This window comes from Pituophis catenifer, unplaced genomic scaffold, assembly GCF_029215685.1.
Source record: "Pituophis catenifer annectens isolate HBS135680 unplaced genomic scaffold, rPitCat1.0.hap2 SCAF_1, whole genome shotgun sequence".
Classification (NCBI taxonomy): domain Eukaryota; kingdom Metazoa; phylum Chordata; class Lepidosauria; order Squamata; family Colubridae; genus Pituophis; species Pituophis catenifer.
Window position 1 is genome coordinate 347,402,463 of NW_027256881.1, and position 25,297 is coordinate 347,427,759.

Consider the following 25,297-nt stretch of genomic DNA (forward strand, 5'->3'; position numbering starts at 1 on the left):
GGCTTGCTGAAATAAAAACATCTTCAGGGCCTTACGGAAAGTGCGGAGATCCGGGATCAATCGTATTCCGGGAGGAAGCTCATTCCAGAGGGCGGATGCCCCCACAGAGAAGGCTTTCCCCCTGGGGGCTGCCAGCTGACATTTCTTGACTGACGGCACCCTGAGGAGGCCCTCTCTGTGAGAGCATATTGGCCGCTGGGAGGTTATCGGTAGCAGAAGGTGGTCTCATAAATACCCTGGCCCTAAGCCATGGAGCGCTTTAAAGGTGAGAACCAACACCTTGAAGCGCACCCGGAAGTCCACCGGGAGCCAGTGCAGCTCGCGCAGGAGAGGTGTTATATGGGAGCACCATGTTGCTCCCGTAATCACCCGCGCGGCTGCATTCTGGACCAGTTGGAGCCTCCGGGTGCTCCTCAAGGGGAGCCCCATGTAGAGAGTGTTACAGTAGTCCAGGTGGGAAGTGATGAGAGCATGAGTGACTGTGCATAAGGAATCCCGATCCAGAAAGGGACGTAACTGGCATATCAGGCGAACCTGATAAAAAGCCCCCTTGGCCACGGCTGTCATATGCTCTTCTAAAGACAGCCGTGTATCCAGGAGGACGCCCAAGTTGCGAGCCCCCTCTTTGGGTTTCAATGACAGCGATGACATCAGCTGGCTATATCGGGATGCCGGCATCCACAGCCACTCGGTCTTCGAAGGGTTGAGTCGAAGCCTGTTCCTCCCCATCCAGACCCGCAAGACGGTTCCTCTCACCCACAATCCCTCCAGCCAGTGCAGCATGATACCATGGTCGATGGTATCAAAAGCCGCTGAGAGGTCTAATAGGACCAGAAAAGAGGAGCAACCCCTGTTCAACCAATGTGGCCAATGCCGTTTCTGCGCTGTACCCAGGCCTGAAGCCGGACTGGCACGGATCTAGATAGACGGTTTCATCCAGGTACTGCGGGAGCTGTTGCGCAACCACACTCTCAACAACCTTCGCAATAAAGCGAAGGTTGGAGACAGGACGGTAATTTGCCAAAACAGCTGGGTCCAGAGAAGGCTTCTTGAGAAGGGGCCTCACCACCGCCTCTTTCAAGGCAGACGGCAAGAAACCCTCCCCCAGAGAAGGGGAGGGTTTTATACATCTCATTTTGTGAATGGTTTGATTCCTGGATTTCATACATTTCAATATAAATAATCATAACAATATTATTCTTAATAATTACAGCCCATTTTCATTTTTAATTTTACTAACATAGTTTCTACTGTCAACTTTCAACTCTAAACCTTCTCATAATTCTATCATACTTCATATCATCTTAATATCTGTTTCTACTATTTTCCCCCTCATATTTCTACTTCTATTTTAGCCCTCTTTTTTCCCCTTACCCCTATCATTCTAATAATCAAAGATTTTCCTTTTTTCATTATTCAATATTCCAATATATCAATCATGATCTTTCTCTAGCTTTTTGTTAATAATTACATTATATATATATATATATATATATATATATATATATATATATATATATATATATATATATATATTATCTCCAATCATTCATTTCTTATATTCATTATGTTACTACCAGTAGTGGGTTGCTCCCGGTTCACACCGGTTCTATAGAACTGGTAGTAAAACCGGTGGGAGGCTCTGCCCACTGACCCCGATGTCATCAAAATGCTTCTGCGCATGAAGCTTCAACTCCTTATGTTGTTCTTTTGTAAAATCCTTCATGTCTTGGTATGTCAGCTCCATATCATTATATCCACTTATTTCCATTTTACAGTCAGTCCAATTTTTTTAAAAAAATCCAGGGGTTATCCACGTCCCTTCCAATCACTTTTATTTCTTCAAAAGTTTTGTATTTTGAAGTTTAAAATAAATTTGAACTAACTCCTTATAATCCAACAAAGATAAAAATTCCCATAGATGCACAGTTCTCCTCTTAGCAGCAGATGGCGCTCATGATTCAGCTTGGTATTGCCTCTCTGCATAGTGCTGATTATCCATTTTTAATTATTTTAGATTGTAAATCCAATAGGTGGGCGAACGAATAATAATAAAATTTGATAGTCATAAAATATAAACAATTTCCAGATCAAATTCCAGTATATATATTATTTAAAAAATACCTTTTCAATCTCACATCTTCACTTTGAGAGTTCAATTTTTAAACTTAGTTTTCTTTAAAAAGTTTTCTTCTTAAATATTATAGCTTTTATATATATAAATAAATGTGCTTATTCCGCAGCTAGCAAATAGTTCCAGTATTCTTCCCCCTCATATTTCTTGGGGATATTTTCAAAGAAAATTATTCTTTTGTCCAGTTCACAAGCCACTCACTTTCCCTGCTCCTGCTCAGTCCTGGGTATTCAGGCAGCCATGTTTGCTGCCGTTGCTCCCTGTCGTTGGCGGAGTGGGCTTTCCTAGTCAGGGAAGGGAGACGTGACTCCCCTCTACCTGCTAAACTGTCCCCCTTTGCTTCACCACCCCTCCAGGGAGGCTATGGTCCTGATCTGGACCCTCCAATAATGAGAGGTCAGAGCTGACCACGGAGCTCGCAGATCAGGCTTCCGAAGGCACAAGAAGTACAACCGGAAGTCAGGAATGAACAGATTTAAAGTACAAAGCAGAGATGTTAAGGCAGGAATAATGTACTCAAAACAAAACAGCAACATTTCTGGATAACATTTCTGGATAATTGCTGTTCTTCTTTGTGTTCGATTATAAAATGGCAGAAAAACAGACAGGAATCTCAGACTGAAAGCCACATTAGTCATGGAAGTACATAGTGAATGGATAGCTAGAACTGAATAAATCCTTGTCTTTGGCTTATCTATTCCCAGAATCATCATAAATGAAGGATGATTTGCTCTTTTTGATGCCCCATAAATAGTATAGGGGATTGTTTCATTACTCCCTTTGTAGGTAGGTCAACAGCAGATAGGCAATACTCATATCATTTATGCGGGAGGGATAATGTGCATGGTAGTTGTTCAAGAAATCATTAGACAAAGACTTTTGATTTCAGATGCAGCTCGCTGTGACCCCTGCCCAGAAGACCAATTTCCCAACAAGGAAAAGGACCACTGCATTGCCAAGAAGATGCACTTCCTTGCCTATCAAGACACCCTGGGATACATTTTAGTTTTTCTTGCTCTTTTTCTCTCTGTGATCACTTCTGCAGTCCTGGTGATTTTCTATAAACATCATGACACACCAATTGTCAAGGCCAACAACCGAGATCTCACCTACATCATCCTGGTTTCCCTCCTGCTCTGCTTCCTTTGCTCCTTCCTCTTCATTGGTCAACCAGGGAAGATCACCTGTCTCTTACAACAATCTGCCTTTGCCATTCTCTTTGCCCTTGCAGTTTCCTCTGTGTTGGCAAAAACTCTCATGGTGGTTCTGGCCTTCATGGCCACCAAGCCAGGGAACAGGACAAGGAAACTCTTAGGAAAACCATTGACCAACTCCATTGTCATAGCCTGTCCCCTGATTCAAGCAGTCCTTTGTGCAACTTGGCTGATAACCTCCCCTCCGTTTCCCAGCTGTGACTTTCACTCTTTGTTTGGAGAGACCATCTTGGAATGTAAGCAAGGCTCAGCTGTAATGTTTTATGGTGTCCTTTCTTACCTAGGACTTTTGGCCTTTGTCAGTTTCACAGTGGCCTTTCTGGCTAGGAAATTGCCTGATAGTTTTAATGAAGCCAAGTTCATTACTTTTAGCATGCTGGTCTTTTGCAGTGTTTGGATCTCCTTCCTCCCTACCTACCTGAGCACCAAAGGGAAGTCCATGGTGGCTGTGGAGATCTTCTCCATTTTGGCCTCTGGGGCTGCTCTCTTGGCCTGTATTTTTTTCCCCAAATGCTACATTATTCTGATGAGGCCCGATCTGAATTGTAGAGAAAATATAGTAAGAAACAAGAATTTCTAACTAATGCAAGGATAGGTCTCATTTATATTTATCTTTGAGATGTGAGTGTGATGATTTCTAAAAGATGATGGCATAAAGGAGGTATTTCTCCATTAAAAATTCCTTATCAGATGCTGCAACTGGTTAGAATTTAACTGTGGTCAGCAACAATCACCCAGCCTTTTATTTATCATGCCTTCAAAGTATCCTTGTGTTGTCCAGTGCCCAATGTGGATGGAAAACTGTTTATTAAAGATGTGTTCATTATTTCAAGGAGGACATTTCACATTCTATTCTTTTTAATTTAATTATTTTTAAGGTAGTGATTTAAAGGGTTGGTATCAGTGCTTTTAAGCATGTATGGTTGTTTCCTTAGATGGCTGAGGCTTTATAGAGATCTCTACCAGTATTCAATTATTTTTAATAACATCTCCCTTTCCATAAAATGACCTCTCGTATGAGAAATAGAAACAATGGAGGAATGGATTCTAATTGGCCCATGAAGTATCAGACTTGAATTTTCTGGTTTTCAATGAGCTTTATCAAAAATTTCTATGGCAACGTAACTGACATACTTCTTCATTGGGAGAATATTTCTCTGCTGAAAAGTAGAAGAGTAGCAACATAATTGATAGTTTGTTAATTATGAATAGGTATGCTTACATCAGCTATTCCTTATGCATATGTCATTTTCTAGAAGCTCTAGCTCAGATATGTCGAACACAAGGCCCATCCCACCCCAATGCACACATAGGAGTTGGCAAGCACGCTGGAGCAAATGGTGTTTTGTAGAAGCTGCAGCCCACTGGTGCACACTGTGGCTCCACAGCCCATTCTGGGCAGGTGGGTCTGAGTGCTGGGACCACCTGTCCGGCCCTCCAAGCAGCAGGCAGAGGTAGAGCCATGGGGTCAGGCATGTGATCCAGCCTGCTGAACGCACTGGCAGCTACCCACTCACCCGTCCACTCTGATACACCATTTTTTTTTAATTTGATTTATATGCCGCCCTTCTCCGGAGACTCAGGGCATCTTACAATGTGCTAAGCAATAGCCTTCATCCTTTTGTATATTTATACAAAGTCAGCTTATTGCCCCCACAACTGGGTCCTCAATTTACCTTAGAAAGGATGGAAGGCTGAGTCAACCTTGAGCCTGGGGAGATTCGAACCTGCAGTAATTGCAGGCAGCTGGTGTGACCACTTTGTTTTTTGTTTTTGCTTGCCCAGGACCATCTCAGCTGGGATGGGGCAGGAAGCTGTGTGACCACTTTGAAGGCCAAATCTCATGCCTCCCACCATGCATCTGCTTCCACCTGGTCCTGGTGCTGCCACCATGGGTCTCATCCCACACCGTCCAAACCTCCTCCACCTCCACTGGACATTTGGCATGAGCCTCCCACCCACCACCCCACCTGCAATGGCCCCAGTTTATGGAAAGAGCAGAAGCCCCCATCCCCAACAGGAAGCTGGGACTTCCCTCCCCACTCTGCCTCTCCAAGGCCCAGAGCTGACTCACCACACCCTGAACCCACATATCTTGGAGCCCCACAGCTAGGCAAGCCAAGCCTCGACCCCTGCCTCACCTTGCAGCAGCAACACCAGCAGGAACAGCCCCCTCCATCAGGAGCCCCACTGTCCCTCACCAGCCCCACCAGCCCAGGAAGCCCAGCCCAGGCAAGGAGAGTCAGCAGAACAACAGCAGCCTGGAGCAAGAGGCAAGTAGGCCCAGGCATCCCATTGGGGAAGTGCGGCTGGGCTGCAGACTCCCAGTGCCCTTGGAGCTCAAGGGTCAGATTCCTGCTGCCCAGGACCCCAGGCAGCCCATGCTGCCATCCAGGGTTGTCCCCAATGGCCCAAGACGGTCAGTGAGGCTGCTCTGGAGGATGAGTGTCTGGCACGCACTCTGGTCCCACCCCCCACCCCCCGATGTGAGGAATGTCAAGCTGGCGTGGCCTACCTTGGCCACGCCCACACAGGCAACTGCCCCCCCCCGCCCCCCTCAGGTAATAACAATTCTGATCCAACTCTCAATGAAATGGAGTTTGACATCCCTGCTCTAGCTCTTGTTCCACCAGATTCATCCCTCAGGTTTCTTCAGCAGAGCTCTAGATGTCTCTTGATCCGTGGTAGGATTCAAATCATTTAACAACCGATTTGTCCAGGGTCACGTTGGCTGTCGTTGGAGGCCTGGCCCATCCTGAGCCTCCTGTGAGAAGCCAACCTGACCCTGGGCGAACCGGTTGTTAAATCTCTCCACCCTGCTATCAAAGGATTCCGGGCACTGCACTGCAATGGAGGAAAGGGAAATGGAGCAGCCAGCACAAGGGGAGGAGGAGGAGCAGTGAAAGAGGCCTCCTTCCCTCACTCTGGGCGCTCCCTTTCCTGTTTCTCCATTACAGCCCAAGGCCACAGAGCTTGCCCCACCCACCACCACCCAGATGCCCTCGCTTCTCCCAAGCGTTTCTTTGCCTACCTGATTTCCAGCTCCGTCACATTTCTCTCTTGCGTTTCTCTCTTGTGCAGAGAAAGAAGTTCGTGGGACTAAAAGAAATTACTCAATTCCAACTTCATGAGATCTTTTTTCGTGAGAAGATGGAATTGATTTATTGAACTTTTGTTTTCTTTAGTCCCACACACTATTGTTTCCCTGCACACAATGTCGAGAAACGTGACGGAGCTGGAAATCAAGTAGGCAAAGAAATGTTTCGGGGAAGTGAGGGCATCTGGGCGGTGGTGAGGCAAGTTCTTCGGCCCACAAAAACCTCGTCTTTGGCTGCCGACCCTGAAAAGTAGAGAAAGAGTTGCCAGGAAGAAGCCAGTCAGGCTGGGAGTTGTGGATTCTTTCTCCCCTGCCCCAGTCCTCCTCACCTGCCACCCCCAAATTGCATCAGTAAAGGTGGCTGGTGGCTAAGTGAGGGTCAGGAAGCTCTGCCATGCCCAGTGAGGGGGGAAGAAAGGGCAAGAGGAGCCTTGTCTCTCTCCATGTGACCAACTGAAAGGAAACGGCAGCCTGACCACTTCCCTTCGTCACCCTCTCTGGTGCTGGAAACCAACTGTCAGCGACAGGCCCAGCTGCCCATTTATCCCTCTCACTCTGCGTTTCTGGGCTCACCCAGTGAGGGGAGGAGGAGAAGGAGGAGGAGGGGTGCTGAGATGGATCCATGGAGAGAGGGAGGGCTCACCTGCAAGCCACTGCCCATGAAGAGGCTGCCCAGGTAGCCACTCAGTGCCCGCAGCAGCTCGTGTATCATGGCGCAACACAGGAACCAAGCCTGAGCCCCTCTTTGCAGGAGCCCCAATGACACCCCCAACCTCCTTAGGGTAGAGCTGGCAACGCTAAATTGGCCTGTGAAGCCCATTGTCTGCTGAGCAGCCCAGATGAGGCCTCGCTCACAAGCCACCGCGGCGCCTGAACTCCCAGTAACAGATGGGGTCCTTCAGGCACTTAGCTCAGCTGCCTGTTTATAACTCCATCCTCTCCCTCCAAGCGCCTTGTCAGAGCTCCCTTGGGGTCTTGCCTGCACCAATGGTGCTTGCTGGGAGGGGGAGGGGGCAGTAAGAAGAGTGCTGAGCTGCCAAAATGGCCGAAGTAGAGCCGGGCAAGGCCAGGAGTGACTTGGAGGGGAGGGGCAAGCCATGGGGTTAGGGGGGCTGGGCATGGTTATGCACACAAAGTTAACTACTAGTTCGGCAAAACCAGTGCAAATGGCTGAATCCCACCACTGCTCTTCATCCTATTTACCACCCTCAGTTGAATGATGGGGCAATGTTGGGAACAATGGACCAAGAGACGCTGCATGCAAGTGATCCTATCCAAGGCCTCAGTAGCTTTTCTATTCCAGGTTGTGGCCAGGGTCTCAGAAGGATCATAAAAGCCTCGGGTATAATCCTCGGTTCCCTTTGGAGCCCCATCAGTCACTAAGAGAAGACTGGTCAAATAGATCCGGCCTCCCTGCAGAGATGGGATGCAAAAAAGAATCTCAAAGCCATCAGGCTATGATCTGACAGGTCAAAGGGAAACAGGTTAGCTCCCCCTCAGATCCCATTGGAGGTGGTCTGCTTTGAGTTGAGCCAAGAATGATGGTGGCCATTTTGAGATGCCTGTAAAGCCTGCCCCAGGGATGGCAAATGGACATCGCTCAAGACCATCAGTCTGGGGAACCCCACAGTCAACTGTGAAATGTTCTCCAGAGGCTCAGAAACGGAGGTTGCCCTGCAGCAGGAAGGCTGGTACAGTGGTAACGATCCCAACTGGTCCTGTGAATGAATCTTCAAGAAAAGAATTTCAGACCTGGAAATATGGGGAACAGCACCCCAAAAGACCCAAAAAGACACCCGTATGACAATTGCTATCCTTAGGCTACAGCAACAGAAATTTGCAAGTCTTGACAAAAAAATTGCAGTTAATAACCTGAGATACTTCCTCAAACTCCATTTCTGCCTCGTGCCATTTTTGGCAAGTAGCACTCCTATGATCTGACCCAACTAGGGCATCAGCCAAAATCCATCTTGTGTGCAGGGGTCACTTTCACATAGGTCAACTAGACAGTTTCCCCATGACTCCATCTGCTCTGTGAATTACAAGAAGAGACACAAACATGTTTTCCATTCTCCTGCATGAAGAGAAGCTGTTGCTAAGGGGGGAGGACAATGGCCTTTCCCTGCAATTATCCGAAGAACAGATACATGCTTCATGTATCCCCTGTGGATTTCCAGACACAAAGATCTTCCAGGATAAAACCTGCTTTAAAAATATCTCTGAGTTCTCCAAATGGGGGCAGAACATGTCACGTTAGCCTGTCTTGCAAAGAGCTCACTCCTGGGTTGGAAGAGACTCACATGCCTTTGTTTCCTCTATGGTCACAGCCCAAACACAGGTAAGAGGAAACATGGTTGATATAAATTGGTCCTGGGGACATCCAGGAGGCACAAGTGTTGTCTGATCTGCTAAAGGTCCAGTGAGATTTCAGGAGAAACCTTCAAATCATTTTCTGCATAAACCTTGATTTCTGTTCTAGGAGGGAAGGAGACGAGACTGACAGTCATGCTACTGCTGTTGCTGATGCTTTTCTGGCTCCTGGCTCCAACTACAGCAAAGAGTCTGAAAATCATCTGTGTGTTCAGGGGTTATATCGACTTAAAGGAAAGTTACTATAGGCCTAGTGATCTCATTATTGGTGGGAATTTGCCCTTGGGAACCATTGAAAAATCTGTTGGCCCAGCCTTTGATACAATGAATTTTCCTATTAAAAGTGGGTAAGTTTCAACTGGAAGGGAAATATGCAGATAATTGTTTTCTTTGCTTTAAATGCAGGGAGTTTTATCAGAAATACTTCTAGAGTCTGTACTGTCCTGGTGCAGTGCACATTTTATGCTTTTCTCAATAAAATAGCAAGCTGTTGAAATATGCTGGAATTCTCAATCTCTTCATCAAGAAGATGATAAACAACAAAAATGAAGAGGGAAGCTGTGCTGGCCTAATGAAGAAGTTGAATTGAAATATTAATCTGACCAGTAACTTCTGGTAGAAAATTCAAATAAAAGCTCAGCACTCTTCAAGTGTCCAGGATACAAAAATCCCTCTCAGTGTTGGAATCAGCATTGCTCATGAATAATGGCCTTCAGGAAACCTATGAGGTGACCCCCACTGTACTCCTGTGCTCAGCAATCTTTACCCCACCTGAAGAAGCTGCTCCAAGAGAGACCTGAAAGAATTACATTGAAATGGGAGCAGTTGGAAAGGATTTCAGCTACTGAAGCAAAGTGAATATGGCAGGGATGATAGAGAGTATAAAACAGTCCATGATATTGATGGAAAGGCTTGTCTCCTTTCTCACAAAGTCATCCAAGTTTAGCCAAGGGAAATCCTTTGAAAAAAACCCAAACCCAGTAAAGCACAAGTTTTCCTGTAATGTTCACCAATGTTTTTCTCACTACAGACTCATCACTGGTAACTACCAGCAGTTCCTTGCATTGATGTTTGCTGTCTCCCAGGTCAATAAGGATTTCTTTCTGCTCCCCAACATCACCCTTGGCTTCCACATCTATGGCCATTTCCAGAGGGAGAGGTCTATTTCCTTAAACAGCCTCTCCATGCTCTCCTCACGAGGCCAAGTGGTTCCAGGGTACAAATGTGACCTGCAGGACACTCTGTTCTCCGTCATTGGTGGTCTCAGTGCCAAATCCTCGAGGCAGATGGCCTCCATCTTCAGCATCTTTAAGGTCCCACAGGTAAGGGAGCTCTCTTGGATACAGTATGGAGTAGACAAACTCTTAGCTTTCCAATCCACATCTATGTGAACGCTGAAACAATCAAATCCAGTTCACTGTGTTTGGATGATCAGTGTTTGGTGTAATTCGTTATACACGGGAATCAGGAAAAGATGAGAATTCTCCATACAAAGTCGGCACTGAGAGCAAACACCTCTCAGCACAATTTAAACAAACTGTGCCGCCTGCACCCCACCCTCGTAATGCGTCTCAGCTGTTTGGCAGCCACTTCCTGCTCACTCTAACCAGGATATGGGATCATGACGCTCCCGAAGCTACAATGATGTTGATTCGTCGGCCACATATCCCCTCATCTCGCACCCGTTCTACCATCACCAGTAGTCCACTAGTGCCTCTACCACAACTGAAACCTAGCCACCCAGTGCACATCCCCTCCTGGAATCATTGCAGGAGCGTTGTGTGTGTGAACGTTCTTGTGACAAGCCATGGCTGGGCTCGACACAAACATCAGAAGCATACTCAGAAGTGAAAGAGGTAGTTTTTTCTGGGAGGGGGCATCAAAATGTGTTGCTGGGAGATCTTCCTAAAAAGGGGAGGAGATTAAGCTTGCCACTCAAAATGAGTCAACCTGACTGCTGGGGCCACAAACCACACAATGGTGACCCCTAAAGTCAAATATCTAACTTTACTTTGTTTTTGAAAAAAGAATCTCTTTTTCTCCAGCTCGGTGTTGGCTTTGAGTTTTCTCAGGGGGAGAGAAGAATGTATCCTTCCTTCATCCGGATTAATCCCAAGGAATCTCCTCAGTATGTGGGTTTAGTGCAGCTGCTCCTGTATTTCCAGTGGAACTGGGTTGGTCTTCTGGCCCCTGAAGATGACAGGGGAGAACATTACATTTCAATTCTGATGCCAATGCTCCAGGAAAAGGAGATCTGCCTGGCCTTCACTGAAAGGTTGAAATTAGATGATCTTCAGATTATAGTGAAAAAATTACTTCTCAATTTACAGACTTGGTCAAAAACTGAAGTGATTATTCTCTTTGGAGACTTCGATTGTAGTGTCAGTGTACAGACAATGTTGTTTATCCATAAAAACTTCAAGAAGAAAACATTTCAGAATGTTTGGATCTTAACTTCCCATTGGAAATGTCAGATGTAAATGCCTTATTCTCTAATGTGTAAATAGTATATGAATGGGGTATCAGGGGTTAACTTATTCTTTACTTCTTAATGTATTCATAATTCACCACTCCCACTTATAGCTCCACCCATTGTATATATAAGGAGCCACCTACACCCTTTTCCTTGCTTCTATCTGTGAATATTCAGTGAATATAGAATGCCTATTGTAAATAAAAGGAAGTATATTTAAACCTACAACTCTCACTAATATTATTGAGTCTGATCCTGAAAATATTGCAACAAGCTGGTAGCAGAGGATGGTTAATTGACTCAATAAAAACTTAAAAATGTCTAAGAAAGATAGGCCCAACACCAGGGCCTACAGCAAAGAAATGGAAACAGAACAAGAAATAATCAACGAATCCACAAACGCAATTTCGAGAGAATCCGAAGAATACACCACTGAAGACGAAGAAATAATAGACGAAAATGATGACCAGGAGGAAATTGAAATAGAGAATAACGAACTCAGGTCAGAGATATTAAAACTATTAAAAAGCCAGAAGAATGATGAAAGCCTCATCGCGAACCTCCAAGAAATGCTGAAGAACAGCGGAGCAGCGAGAGAGAAAAACATCACTAATGAGAAGTCTAAAGACCCAAAAATAGTGAGTGATATGACTGCAGAGAAAGTCATTACGAAGAAGAAAAACAGTGATCCCGCGCGAAATTTTGAATGGCAGCCATCTTGGTTTCAACAGGCCTCCAAGGTGAGCGAAGCAGAGCCAATCAAAATGCTCAATTCAAAATTTCTGGCGCGAAGAACGTTATCAGACAACGAAAATGAAAAAGAAGATTCGAACTCCTCAGAAGAATCAGAATCAGAAAGTGAAGATGACTCAACAAAATCCCAAATAAAATCAGCAATGAAAACACTTTTTGCTGCATTTGGACCAAAACTAAAAATTACCAAAGAGCCACCGAAGAAGCGAGCGAGCAAGCCGATACCTCAAGACCTGCCCGCTCCCATCCTGACTTCGAAAGCGACGACGTCCGAACCCAGAGAGCCTTGTCGATTCCGCCCTACACCACAGACCGAAGCAAGTGCCAACGCCCCCAAAAGAAAAAGAAGAGCAGCCGCCGTCGTCAGAACTCCCAAGGTCGAACCAGAGACCGACTTGTCTGAAGCAGAGCAGAGCGAGCGAGCCGCAACGGAGAGAACCTTCCACGACGACTTCAAAGAAGAAATGGACAACGCGCATGCGCGAAACTACGCAGACGGTCCGGGAAGACATGAACTGGCGAGAGAACCACGCAGACTCGTTGCGAGCATCCCCATGCCGTTTTGCAATTTTCTACACTTGCGAGACCACGGACTACCTCAGGTCGTAAGTAATGGACAAAATAATGTCGAAAATTTACCCAGTGACTTCCCAAAACTAAGGGTTGATGGCATTAACTTGCAAGAATGGTATCAACAGCTACAGGTTGTCTTTATGAAGGAAAATTTACTATTTTTTATCACTAGTCCCCCAAAAAGACCTTGGACTTTAAAAATAGATTGTTTACACCATAGAGCATTTTTCTTAATAATATCTAGTGTGTCTCCTGCAATGTATCATAGCATCAAACCTAATCTGACTGTTTCAGAAATTATTCAATGCATGTTTAATTTGTTTCACAGCGATAGTGTGGCTACCACCACAAGAATGTCTAAGGATTTCTTTTCATCTAGAGTGAAACCAGGGGTTTCCATAAGTGAGCATTTAATATCTTTAAACAAAATAAGAGCTGAGCTGCATTTGAGGGGGGAGGTGATTTCAGACCAAACAATGAAAAGTGTTATTATCAACTCACTTGATTCATCATGGGACAGTTTTATGTCACATTTAGACACTATCAATCTAGGATATTTATCCATAGAAAGTCTATCCAATAAATTGATAGCAGAAGACAATTCAAGAAGAAATCGTTCTAGCAATCACACAGAACACAAACCTTATAGGAAAGTAGCTTTCCAAGAAAAATATAATGAAACATTTAAATGTCACAATTGTGGATCCAGGGAACACAATAGAAGAGATTGTCCCAAAATTTCAAAGGAAAGACATAGGTCAGAATATAGGAACAAATACAATTATAGACAGTCTTCCATAGATAGACATAGATATAGAAGCCCACCAAATTACAAAGAGAATAGAGGGGGCAGAGATAATTCAAAGGATAGAAAATCTGGTTCACTAAATGGATTAAATAAACAAGACAACACTAAAATACAGCAAAATGAGAACAATAATTGGCTTATTGATTCTGGAGCAACTAATCACACCACTAATAACAAAAATATATTGTCTTCATTTACAGAAGATAAATTTGTAATAAAGGTAGCTAACCAAGAAAAGGTTCAAGTATTAGGCAGAGGAAATGTAACCTTGCCTGGTCTAGGAAAAATAGAGGGGGTATTGTTAATACCTGAAATACCTCATAACATACTAAGTGCCATAAAACTAAGTAGAGATTCTGACATTAATATAGTTTTCTCAAAGGGAAAAGCGACTTTGGAGAAGAATAAAATAAATATAGGCACTGTGATGATTAAAGGAGACCTACCTTATCTGATAACAAAGGAAAAATGGTTGCATAACATTGATTCAAATTTGGAAGATTGTATTGAAGCAGATGATGAAAATATTAGCAACAGTGACAATGATGAATGTAAAATATCTCATGATCACGCAGATGCACACAACGAAAAAAAACCAAAAATAGGTAAACCAATTCATGATGAGTGTGCTCACATCTTACATAGGAAGTTAGGACATGCCAGTTTTCCTGTAGTACAAAAAATGACTGAACACGCAGAAGGTGTCAAAATAAAAAATTGAGAAAACGTATCCAGAAGACTCAGATTTATGGGATATGAAACTGGCACCAAAGGGTACAGATTCATCGATAATAATAACAAATTTATAGTTTCCAGAACAGCTGTGTTCCATGAACAGGCCAACTGGTCTAAATTACATCTTAATGAAATATTTCCAAATAAATGTAAAGATACAAAATCTCATGAGAAAGGGACCATAGAAAAACAGAATATCAACAAATATAAAAGCAAAACCAAAACTTGGACAAATAGCCAACACAAAATAAAGACAGACACACTAACAAAAAAAGAAGCAAGATATTTGCATGATAACAATAGCAAACCTGAAAGAGTCATTAGAAACAACAGAAATCAAATGCCAAATAAATACAGAGATTACATAATGCATATGGATGGTGAGCCAATAACACCTAATACTTATGAGGAAGTGTTAAAACTCCCTCGTGAAGAAAAAGAAAAATGGGAATTAGCTATGAAAAAAGAGATGGAAAGTTTACAAGGATTAAATGTATTTACACCTGCAATTGCACCTAAAGATAAAACAATTATTGGTACCAGGTGGATATATAAAATTAAGAACTTAGAAGGAGGCAATACTCTATATAAAGCTAGATTAGTTGCACAAGGTTATGCACAGAAATATCCGGAGGACTATACTGACACGTATTCCCCCACAGTAAGAACAGAGAGTGTCAAAACAGCTCTAGTGGTAGCATCAGCACTCAATCTTGATGTATTTCAATATGACATACAGACTGCGTATCTACACGCAAAACTAGATAAGGAAATATACGTAAGAGCACCTCACAGTCAATACACCAACAAAAATGAAATTTGGATGTTGAACAAGAGTTTATACGGACTAAAACAATCTGGTAAAAGATGGTATGATTGTTTAGTAAAAGTACTTAAGACCATGGATTTCAACGCTACCACTGCTGATAACTGTTTCTTTGTCAAAAAGGGTGATGATTACATTGAATTTGTGTTGATTTATGTAGATGACATTTTATATATAGGAAAACACAAAGAGAGAAGAGAAACTTTTGTAAATAAGTTAAATGAACATTTCTCGTTGAAATCTCTAGGTAAAGTGAACAAATATCTTGGTGTTCAAATTAATAAAACTAGAAGGGGATTCAAACTTACTCAGAGAGATAACATTGTAGAACTTTTAAATAAATGCAATTTAAACAATGCCAAACCCTGTGATACTCCTATGCAAACTGATTTTCTTAGAAATACTGATGAATCTTCCCCTGAATTCAAGGATAACACGTTTTATAGATCAATCATAGGTTCACTTCTTTATATATCTAATTGGACTAGACCAGATATCGCCTTACCACTCAATTTATTATCCAGACACGTCAGCAAACCAACAATGTATCACTGGGAAGCTGTTAAAAGAATTTTAAGATATCTGAAAAGTACATTAGATTTTTGCTTAGTATTAGAACCTAGTGATAATAAAGAACCAAAGCTTGCATGTTATGCAGATGCGGACTGGGCTGGAGACACATCATGCAGAAAAAGTACATCTGGTTATATCTTTCTCTTAAATGACTGTCCAGTTTACTGGTATACTGGTAAACAAGAACTAGTAGCCACTTCAACGACAGAAGCGGAATATGTTTGTTTATCCAAAGCTGCAAATAACCTTGTATGGTTTAATGATTTAATTTCAGATGTTTGGAAAAAACCTGCTTTGCCTTTTGTCATGCATGAAGACAATAAAGCGGCCATTGAAATATCTAGATCTGATGCCATTGGACAAAGGTCCAGGCATATAGATATAAAATTTAAACATGTGAGGCAATTATCTCAGGATGGATTTATTAAAACAGTGCATTGTGATACTTCAGAACAATTAGCTGACATATTGACAAAGCCTTTACCTTCTAAGCAGCACAAATATTTGACTTCTAAATTGTATGTCTTGTATTGTCCTGAATCTGAGTGTAATTGGTGTTGTATAATAAATCGGCATTTAGAGGGGGATTTGTCAGATGTAAATGCCTTATTCTCTAATGTGTAAATAGTATATGAATGGGGTATCAGGGGTTAACTTATTCTTCACTTCTTAATGTATTCATAATTCACCACTCCCACTTATAGCTCCACCCATTGTATATATAAGGAGCCACCTACACCCTTTTCCTAGCTTCTATCTGTGAATATTCAGTGAATATAGAATGCCTATTGTAAATAAAAGGAAGTATATTTAAACCTACAACTCTCACTAATATTATTGAGTCTGATCCTGAAAATATTGCAACAGGAAACTTATTGTGGGTGAATCTAAAGACACCTTGCTATTTCTAAAGTCTTTCCATGGAGTCTTGCATTTCAGGGACCACACTGGGGATGTCTCAGAATTCAATCATTTTGTTCTGTCTTTAGACCCCTTGAACCCACAAGGGGATGTATTTCTCCCTCCATGGTGGGAAGATGTCTTTGGCTGCAAGATTCACCAACCAGACAAGATCCCTCCAAAGGGGGAAAAACAATGTACAGGAAAGGAGAATCTGCAGAATCTACCAAATTACACTTTTGAAACAAGCATGACAGCTGAAAGTTACAATATCTACAATGCCATTTTTGCTGTGGCACACGCTTTACATGCAATGTTTGCATCCAGAGCCCAACTGACCATGATGAGGCATGGAAAGAGGATCTCGATTGTCCAATCATGGCAGGTAATTTCTGTGGCTTCCTTAGAAAGGAAAACATATTAAAAGCAATTATTAGAAAGATATGAAATAAGAATAATGTTTTGTTGGAAGAGTTTAGAGGAGGGGGGGGAAAGAGATTCATAAGATCCATGGAAGAAAGACCTTCGTAAAGTCCTGAAAGGCTTCAATGGTTGCCAGAGTTTCTGGAGGTAACCATGACAGGGAGTAGATGTCAGCTGAGACCAAAAGAACAATCTGGCTGTGTTTGAGAAAGAAGCTTCCAGAAGTCAGTAGAAGTCTTAGTTGGCATATTTGCAGAACACCCTCTGTTTCCCTCAGCATGGAACCCAAATCCACCTTGTAGGAAGACACTCAATTCGTTTTAACCTTGGTTTATGTTTCTATCAGTTAACATCCTGTTTGACCCCACCCAATTTGTCCAGTTTTACATTTATCGTACTGCTCAGGTTGTAGTGTGAATGCAGCAAATCTTTGTTCACCTGAGCACATAAAGCAGGACTCAAAATAGTCTTAATGGGTTGTTTGTCTCAAACCCATCAGACTTTTCTGCATTAATGGATAGACATTGAACTTCTCTGAACAGTGAAGAGAAAAAACAGGACAATCCTTTCCTTTTCCTTGATGCCCATTTCATCAGACATTGTTCTTGCTCTGTTCAATTCTCAGACAGAGAAAATCAGAGGAATTGTACTCTGTTCTCATACAAATTATTTAATTGTTGCTAAAGTGAATTTATCGGTTACAAGACCCCGGGACAAAGTAAATATTTAAAACTACATGTAATCAAGTATTACAGGAGGAAAACCATATACGACCTCATAAACGACCCTCATTCTTTCAAAGATCTTGGAGTACTCATCTCAAATGATCTAAGTGCCAGAGCTCACTGTAACAACATTGCCAAAAAAGCATTAAGAGTTGTTAATCTAATCTTGCAAAGCTTCATTTCTGGTAATATTATACTGCAAACTAGGACATACAATACCTTTGCTAGACCAATTCTTCAATACAGCTCATCTGCCTGGAATCCGCACTGTATTTCCCTGTCCTAATATTCCTTTTTATTTAATCTTTTCATGTATCCAAATTCTGTTTATACTTTTACCTGTTATCTTATATATGATTGACAAATAAATAAATTTAATTAATTAATTAATTTAAAAAATATGATTAATTTTGGAATGTGGCACTAAAATCTTTCAGTGTACTTATTCTGATAAAGCTGGATTTGAAGAAACCATGATACCAAGGACCAAAGGAAAACCATTTGTAGTTTCAGAGTTAAATATTTGGTGTTACTGCAGATTCCTCAGTTCTCCACCAAGAGAACTCCTCTAGCTTTTCAGACATGAACTCATCTTCTCAAGATGGTCACCATGTTCTGACAGAAGCCATAACCATAGCTCTAGCCCAAATACTCCTATTTCTGAAGGTCTCCTTTCTTTCAGATTCTTCCCTATTTGAGGAATATGCAGTTCAACAACAGTGCTGGAGATGAAGTCTCCTTCTCAGAAGATGGACTGGGATCTGCTCGTTATGATCTTCTCAACTGGGTTTTCCTCCCCAATCAATCTTTTCTCCCCAAGAAGGTTGGGCAAGTAAATCCTGAGGCTTCCCCAGGACAAGATTTCACCATTAAATCTGATGGAATCGTCTGGGGCACAAAGGTGAGCTGCAAGGAAATGTTGTAAATTCAAGGAAAGATTCATTCTCTTCTTGAGATGTACAACATCTTTCTAACTGGAAAAATAATCAATTGAGTCAGAAACCTTGGCAGTCATTTGGTGTAAAATCAGCTTTGCATGTAACACATTTGATGCCTGATTTGTGTCATTCCACAAAGGATTAGCCTTGGGAACAATGTCTGCTTGAAATGCAGGATGCAATTACAGCAAGCAACACTGATTTCCATGGACCATTGATGCTCAGTAGTATCCTCATGGTTCTTTTTTTTTTTTTTAGAAATGCTGTAGTTCAGTCACAAGCCTTCCTCTACAGGCTGAGATCCCAGTTCCAATCTCCAACATCTGATGGTAGGTTGGGAGTGCCAATGGCCTGAGTCCCCCAGCACCTGTTCCTGGTTTTTGATAGACAGTGGCAATCTATTTCTTAAGAAGAGAATCTGAAGATAGAAGTAGGAATAAAAAAGGGAAATAGGAACGAGGGAAAGAATGAATGCAGCAAGTTCATTGCTTAAGTAATTTCAAATATTTCTCTTTCAGACCATCCCCTTTGCCAGATGTGGCATGAAGAGGTGCCATGCAGGAGAGAGAAAAAGAGTTCCAGAGGGCAAGCAGGTTTGCTGCTACCAGTGTGATGCTTGTCCAAAAGGGACCACTTCTAATCAGACAGGTAGAGCAGACTTCAAAAGTAGATCTTCCAAGATCAAAGAAGACATTCATTAAATCTATTTTCTTTATTGTGATCATTTTTGATATGATTGGCATGCACTCGTACTTTTCACTAGAACTTTTCAGTTGATGGATCTAAATTGTCCTGGCCACAGAAGTCGCCTTTCCCAATCCTCAGCAGTTCCATGCAGGATAGTTTTAGAGCAGAATTTATGAATCTCCAACTTGCATTTCAACTCCTCCTCCAATATCTAATTGTGAAACCCAAATTCTAATCTTTTCCTGAGGAAGTGGGGTTTTCAGTCCAAGCTTTAATTCTTATTACTTAGGGCATGCTTCATCCATCTATACTATCAAACTCTGAGGAAATAGACCTGCCAGAGAAAGAGGAGATTCATCTATCAGTATCTCTTTGATAGAGTAGGAGCGATCAAGTAAGTCTGAATGAACACATCTGAAGCACAAAGCAGAGAGGTTAAGGCAAGGATAATGTACACATAAACAAAACAGCAACATTCCTGGATAACAGGTCTATCGATCTTCTGTGGGTTCCATTATAAAGTAGGGGAGAAAACAGGCAGCAATCTCAAATTGAAAGACACATTACTCATAGAATTGCATAGTGAATGGATATCTGGAATTGAACTAATCCTCGTCACTAGCTAATCTATCCTAGAATCATTATAAATGCAGCATGATTTGATTGAATGAATGAATTCTTAAACAAAGATTCTTGATTTCAGATGCTGATCACTGTGAACTCTGCCCAGAAGACCAATATCCCAACAAGGACAAGGACCACTGCATTGCCAAGAAGATCCACTTCCTTGCCTATCAGGACACACTGGGATACACATTAGTTTCTCACACTCTTTTTCTCTGTGTGAGCACATGTGCAGTCCTGATAATTTTCTGTAAATATCATGACACACCAATTGTCAAGGCCAACAACCGAGATCTCACTTATATCCTCCTGGTCTCCCTCCTGCTCTGCTTCCTCTGCTCCTTCCTCTTCATTGGTCGACCTGGGAAGGTCACCTTTCTCTTCCAACAATCTGCCTTTGCCATTCTCTTTGCCCTTGCAGTTTCCTCTGTGTTGGCAAAAACTGTCATGGTGGTTCTGGCTTTTATGGCCACCAAGCCAGGGACCAGGACAAGGAAATTCTTAGGAAAACCACTGAACAACTCCATTGTCATAGCCTGTCCCCTGATCCAAGCACTTCTTTCTGCCTCCTGGCTGGTCACCTCCCCTCCTTTTCCAACTTTCATTCTGTGTTTGGAGAGGCTGTCTTGGAATGTAAGCAGGGTTTAGCTTTCATGTTTTACATTGTCCTTGCCTATCTAGGTTTTCTGGCCCTCATCAGTTTCACAGTGGCCTTTCTGGCTAGGAAATTGCCTGATAGTTTCAATGAAGCCAAGTTCATTACTTTTAGCATGCTGGTCTTTTGCAGTGTTTGGATCACCTTCCTCCCCACCTATTTGAGCTCCAAAGGGAAGCCCATGGTGGCTGTGGAGATCTTCTCTATTTTGGCCTCTGGAGCTGCTCTCTTGGCTTTTATCTTTTTTCCCAAATGCTACATTATTTTACTGAGGCCCGATCTGAATTGTAGAGAAAATATAGTAAGGAACAAGAATTTCTAACTAATACAACAGCTGGCTCATTTATATTTGTCCTTATATTTGCATTTTTAGAATGTGATAAAATTTCAGAAAAAATGATGACATGAAAGAGGAATTTGTCCCTAAAAGAACTGCTTATCAATTGCTGCTACTGGTTACAATATACCTGCTTTCAGCAACAATCACCCAGCCTTTTGTTTATCATGTCTTCAAAGCAACCTTGTGTTATCCAGTGTCCTGTGTGGGTAGAAAGATAGTTTTTAAAAATGTGTTTATTATTTCAAAGAGGAAATTTTCTCATGTTAATCTTTTGCCCTTTAGTTGTTTTTTCATAGAGTGTTTTAAAGGTTTTGGTTCAGTATCAGTTTTTTAAAATATATATGGATGTTTCATTAAATGTCTGAGGCTTCATGGAGTTCCCTACCAGTATTAAGTTATTTTTATAACATCTCCCTTTCCTTCAAATGGTCTGTCATGTGAGAGAAAGAAACATAGAAAGAGTGTTTGCTAATTGACCCAAAAAATAGCAAACTTAAATTCTTTGGTTTTCAATAAGTTTTAACAAAACGTCTATGGCAATGTAAGGTAATGTAATATATGTTCTTTGATTAAAGAGAATACTTCTTTGTTGATGATAGTAATAGTAGATAAGTGGGAAAACACTTATCTGATAGGCTGTTAATTACGAATATGATTACATCATCTATTTCTTATGCATAACTCATTTTCTCCTCCTTTCTCAAACGTACAAATATGAGTGCATCCTTTGGTCTTCAAGATTTCCTCCCACTATTCTCTGGATAGAATTTATCCAGGACATACTCATCATTGTCTTATTCTTTTAATGATCCCATAATGCTTTGCATTGTGGAGTCTGGGCAATTGAATGGAGCTAACAGAGTGTTTACTGATTGGAAGGACCTTCTGCGACCAGTTTAGGTCTGGGAACACTTGAGATGCACATGGCTAATTTTCCCACATGGTAAATCTGTTTAGAGAATTGTCCCACAGTGAATTGCCCAGAGAGAGGCAGTGGGGGAGGGTCAGATATCAACTGCATAGAAGGAGAATTTGCATAAGATGTTTTATAGGTAGCACTTTCCACTGGAAAGATTAGCAAAGATGTTTAAAGATAAATCAGTCAAATGTTGGAAATGTCATCAGATACTGGGGTCATACTATCATAGGTCATGGACATGTGTAAAAGCTAAAAAATATTGGACAAAAATTCATATGTGGTTGGAGAAGATGATACAACAACATATTGACTTTAAACCAGAATTATTCTTGTTGGGGATTTTATCAGAAATGTATAGTAATGAAAATGTATATTTGATTATTCATGTAATAACTACAGCTAGAGTTGTATTTGCACAAAATTGGAAAAATGAAGAGGTCCCTACGGATGAGAAAGTGTTTAAGAAAATCTTAGAATGTGCAGAAATGAATAGATTAACACTTGCAATTAAAGAAAAGGAAGAATCTGATTATTATAGTAAATGGGAGTTATTTTATCAATGGTTAGAGAATAAATATGAAAATTAGAAATGAAAGCAGAGGAGTGAAAGAGGGAAACTGTATTAATAGAGTTAAATAAGTTAAGGGGATTATTACAATAGTATGTTATGTATTAGTATCAATTTAAGAATAGATAAGATAATGAACATGGCTGTAATTTTAATGTTTATTGCACAAAATATTTGTACCCAGACGACACACTGTTTAATGAAAGATGGAATGTTTGTATTAAAATAAAAAACATTTTTTAAAAAAGAATTTACGCAAAGGACCACCTAGTCACAACTGTCACCTGTTCCTCAAGAAAGAGTTCTGAGACCAGGAGGGCTCTCACCAGCTCAGTCTGAAGCATTGCAACCCCTTAATGTCCAAAGATGATAAACACTCAGCTAGAGGAACTCCCACCCACCCACAACCACTCCATCCTATCAAGGTTCAGTTGAAGCCCTTCGTTCCCCATCCAGATCCCCACAGCATCCAGGCACCATGAAGGAACATCCATAGTATCTGTTAGTTCACCTGGGACACAGATGTACAATAGGGTATCATCTGCATACAGATATATCTCATTCTATGGTAACATGTAGATGTTAAATGGGAACAAAGAGAGCACCAAGTCCTCTGGCATCTCACAAGGCAGGGGCTGCCTGGTAGACCTCTCATTCTCCTTTGAGATCCATTGGGACTGGCACAGGAGATCAACCAGCGAAAAATTCAAAAGCCATAGAAGAGACTGCAAGGACAAGAATGGACCCATGACCTCTGTCCTGCTTCCACCAGTGATCATACAAAAGTGTGACTAATGGTGTTGCTGTCCCTTATTGGGCTTGAAACCTGACTGGATGGATAATCCATTTAATCCAAGATCCTCTCAAGGTGCAGCCCTACCACTTTCTCAATCACCTTCTCTTAAAAGAGGAGGTGGAAGACTGGATGAAATAATCAACATGGTGGGGTCTACCAAAGGTTTCTTGAGGAGAGGCCATAACAGCAGCTCTTTAAATGATGCTGGGAAGACCCTCTTCCTCAAGGATGAATTAACCATCATTAGGATCCACCCACATGTCACCTCCTAGGTGGCCTTGGCCAGCCAAGAGGGGCATGGATCTAGTTCAAAGGTGGTCACATCTACATCCCAAGGACTCTGTTGACTTCCTTGGGATCAAGAGGACCAAACTCTTCCTAGATAACTGGGTAAATCCTTTCCCAAGCCATCTCTATAGGATCTATACCATGCTTGGCCTCCAACAAGGAACAGATCCAAGGAATTTTGTCAACCAGCTGCATGGAGAATTCCTCTGTGAGGCCTGAAGGAAATCCTAAATGTGACCCTTACCCAGAAGGTTCCGGATAATCTTTAAAAAGTCCATAGGGTTCATTCAGTGCTCTAAGAAGTGCAATAAGAATGGAGAAATATTGACAGTTTGCACCTTGTACTGCCATGAGGTAGGCCTTAATAGAAGCTCTAGCTCAGATATGTCAAACACAAGGCCCCTCCCACCCTGGTGCACCCACAGGAAATGGTGAGAACATGGGGGCCAATAGTGTCTGGCAGTAACCGCATCCAACTGGCACACAGTGGGACTCTGCAATCCATGCTGTGCAGGTGGGTCGGAGCACTGGGACCACCAGGCCGGCCCTCCAAGGAGCAGGTGGAGGCAGAGGTATGGGGCGGAGGCATGTGATCTGGCATGCAGAATAGACCAGCAGCCACCCACTCACCCACCCACTCTGTCCCACCATTTGTTTTTGCTTCCCCGCGGACATCCCAGCTGGGACGGGGCAGGTGGCTAGGTGGCTTACTTGTAGGCCAAATCTCATGCCTCTCTCCCTGCATCTGCTTCCACCTGCTGCTGGTGCTGTCGCCATGGGGCTCAGCATGTGCCGTCCAACTCTCCTACTCCAGTTCCACCAGACATGTGGGATGAGCCTCCCCCCACCATCCCACCCACAATGACCCCAGTTTATGGGTAGGGCTGGGAGACCAAGAGGCATCCCCAAGAGGCAGCTGGGACTCCCTTCCCCATTCTGCCCAACCCACGGCCAGCCCCAGTGCTGACCCACATGCTCTGCACCTGTGTGTATCAGGGCCCCGCAGGCAGACCACACACCCCTTGCCCTCTGCCTTGACTTCAAGCACTGGCACCAAAAGCAGAAGCCCCCTCCAGCAGGAGCCCCCAACCCCCCATCTCCCCCCAGCCCAGGAAGCCCAGCTTGGGCAAGAAGAGTGAGCACAGCAGCAGCCTGGATCAGGAGGCAAGTGAGCCCAGCCATCCCCTCAGGGAAGTGGGGCTTGGCCGTGCAGTTTTGGGAGTTCAAGGTCGGGTGCCTGTTGCCCAGGGCCTGCCCACATGGCCCGAGAGGGTCAGAGAGGCTCCTCCAATGGATAAGGGCCTGGCACCCACTCTGGTCCCGCCCCCTTACGTGAGGGACATCGAGCTGGCAATGCCCACCGTGGCCACGTCCCCCCTGGCCACACCCATCCAGACAGATGCAACAATCCAGCCATGCCCACCCTGGATGTCTCTTGATCCTTTTCAGCTCCCTCAATTGAATCCTGGGGCATGTTGGGAACAATGGACTAAGAGAGGTTGCATGTGAGTGATCCCATCCAAGGCCTCAGTAGCATTCCTATTCCATTTAATGGTCAAGGCCTCAGAAGGACCATGCAGCAGATCCTGGAGTATAATCCTCACTTCCCTCTGGAACCCCATCAGTCACTAAGACTGGACTGGTCAAAGAGATCCGGCCTCCCTGCAGAGAGGAACAGCATAAAAGAATCTCTAAGTCATCAGGCCATGATGGCCAGGACAAAGATGACAAGGACAGCTCCTCCTCAGATCAGGTTGAAAGTGGTCAGTTTTGAGTTGAGCCAAGAATGATGGTGGCCATTTTGAGATGCCTCTAAGGCCTGCCCCTGGGATGGCAAATGGACATCTCTAAAGACCATAAGCCTGGGGAACCCCACAG

The 25,297-nt window shown here is 42.9% G+C and overlaps 1 protein-coding gene and 1 pseudogene across 1 annotated transcript; both read left to right on the plus strand.

Annotated features, from left to right (window-relative positions):
* Positions 1–3,085: 3,085 nt before the first annotated feature.
* LOC139312402 (vomeronasal type-2 receptor 26-like) lies at positions 3,086–3,928 on the plus strand (the record flags this gene model as incomplete). Its single annotated transcript, XM_070937156.1, has 1 exon — positions 3,086–3,928. A coding segment is annotated over one exon (843 nt), but the record flags the coding sequence as incomplete, so codon positions are not given.
* Positions 3,929–16,834: 12,906 nt separating this feature from the next.
* LOC139312406 (vomeronasal type-2 receptor 26-like) lies at positions 16,835–20,830 on the plus strand (annotated as a pseudogene).
* The last annotated feature ends 4,467 nt before the right edge of the window (positions 20,831–25,297 follow it).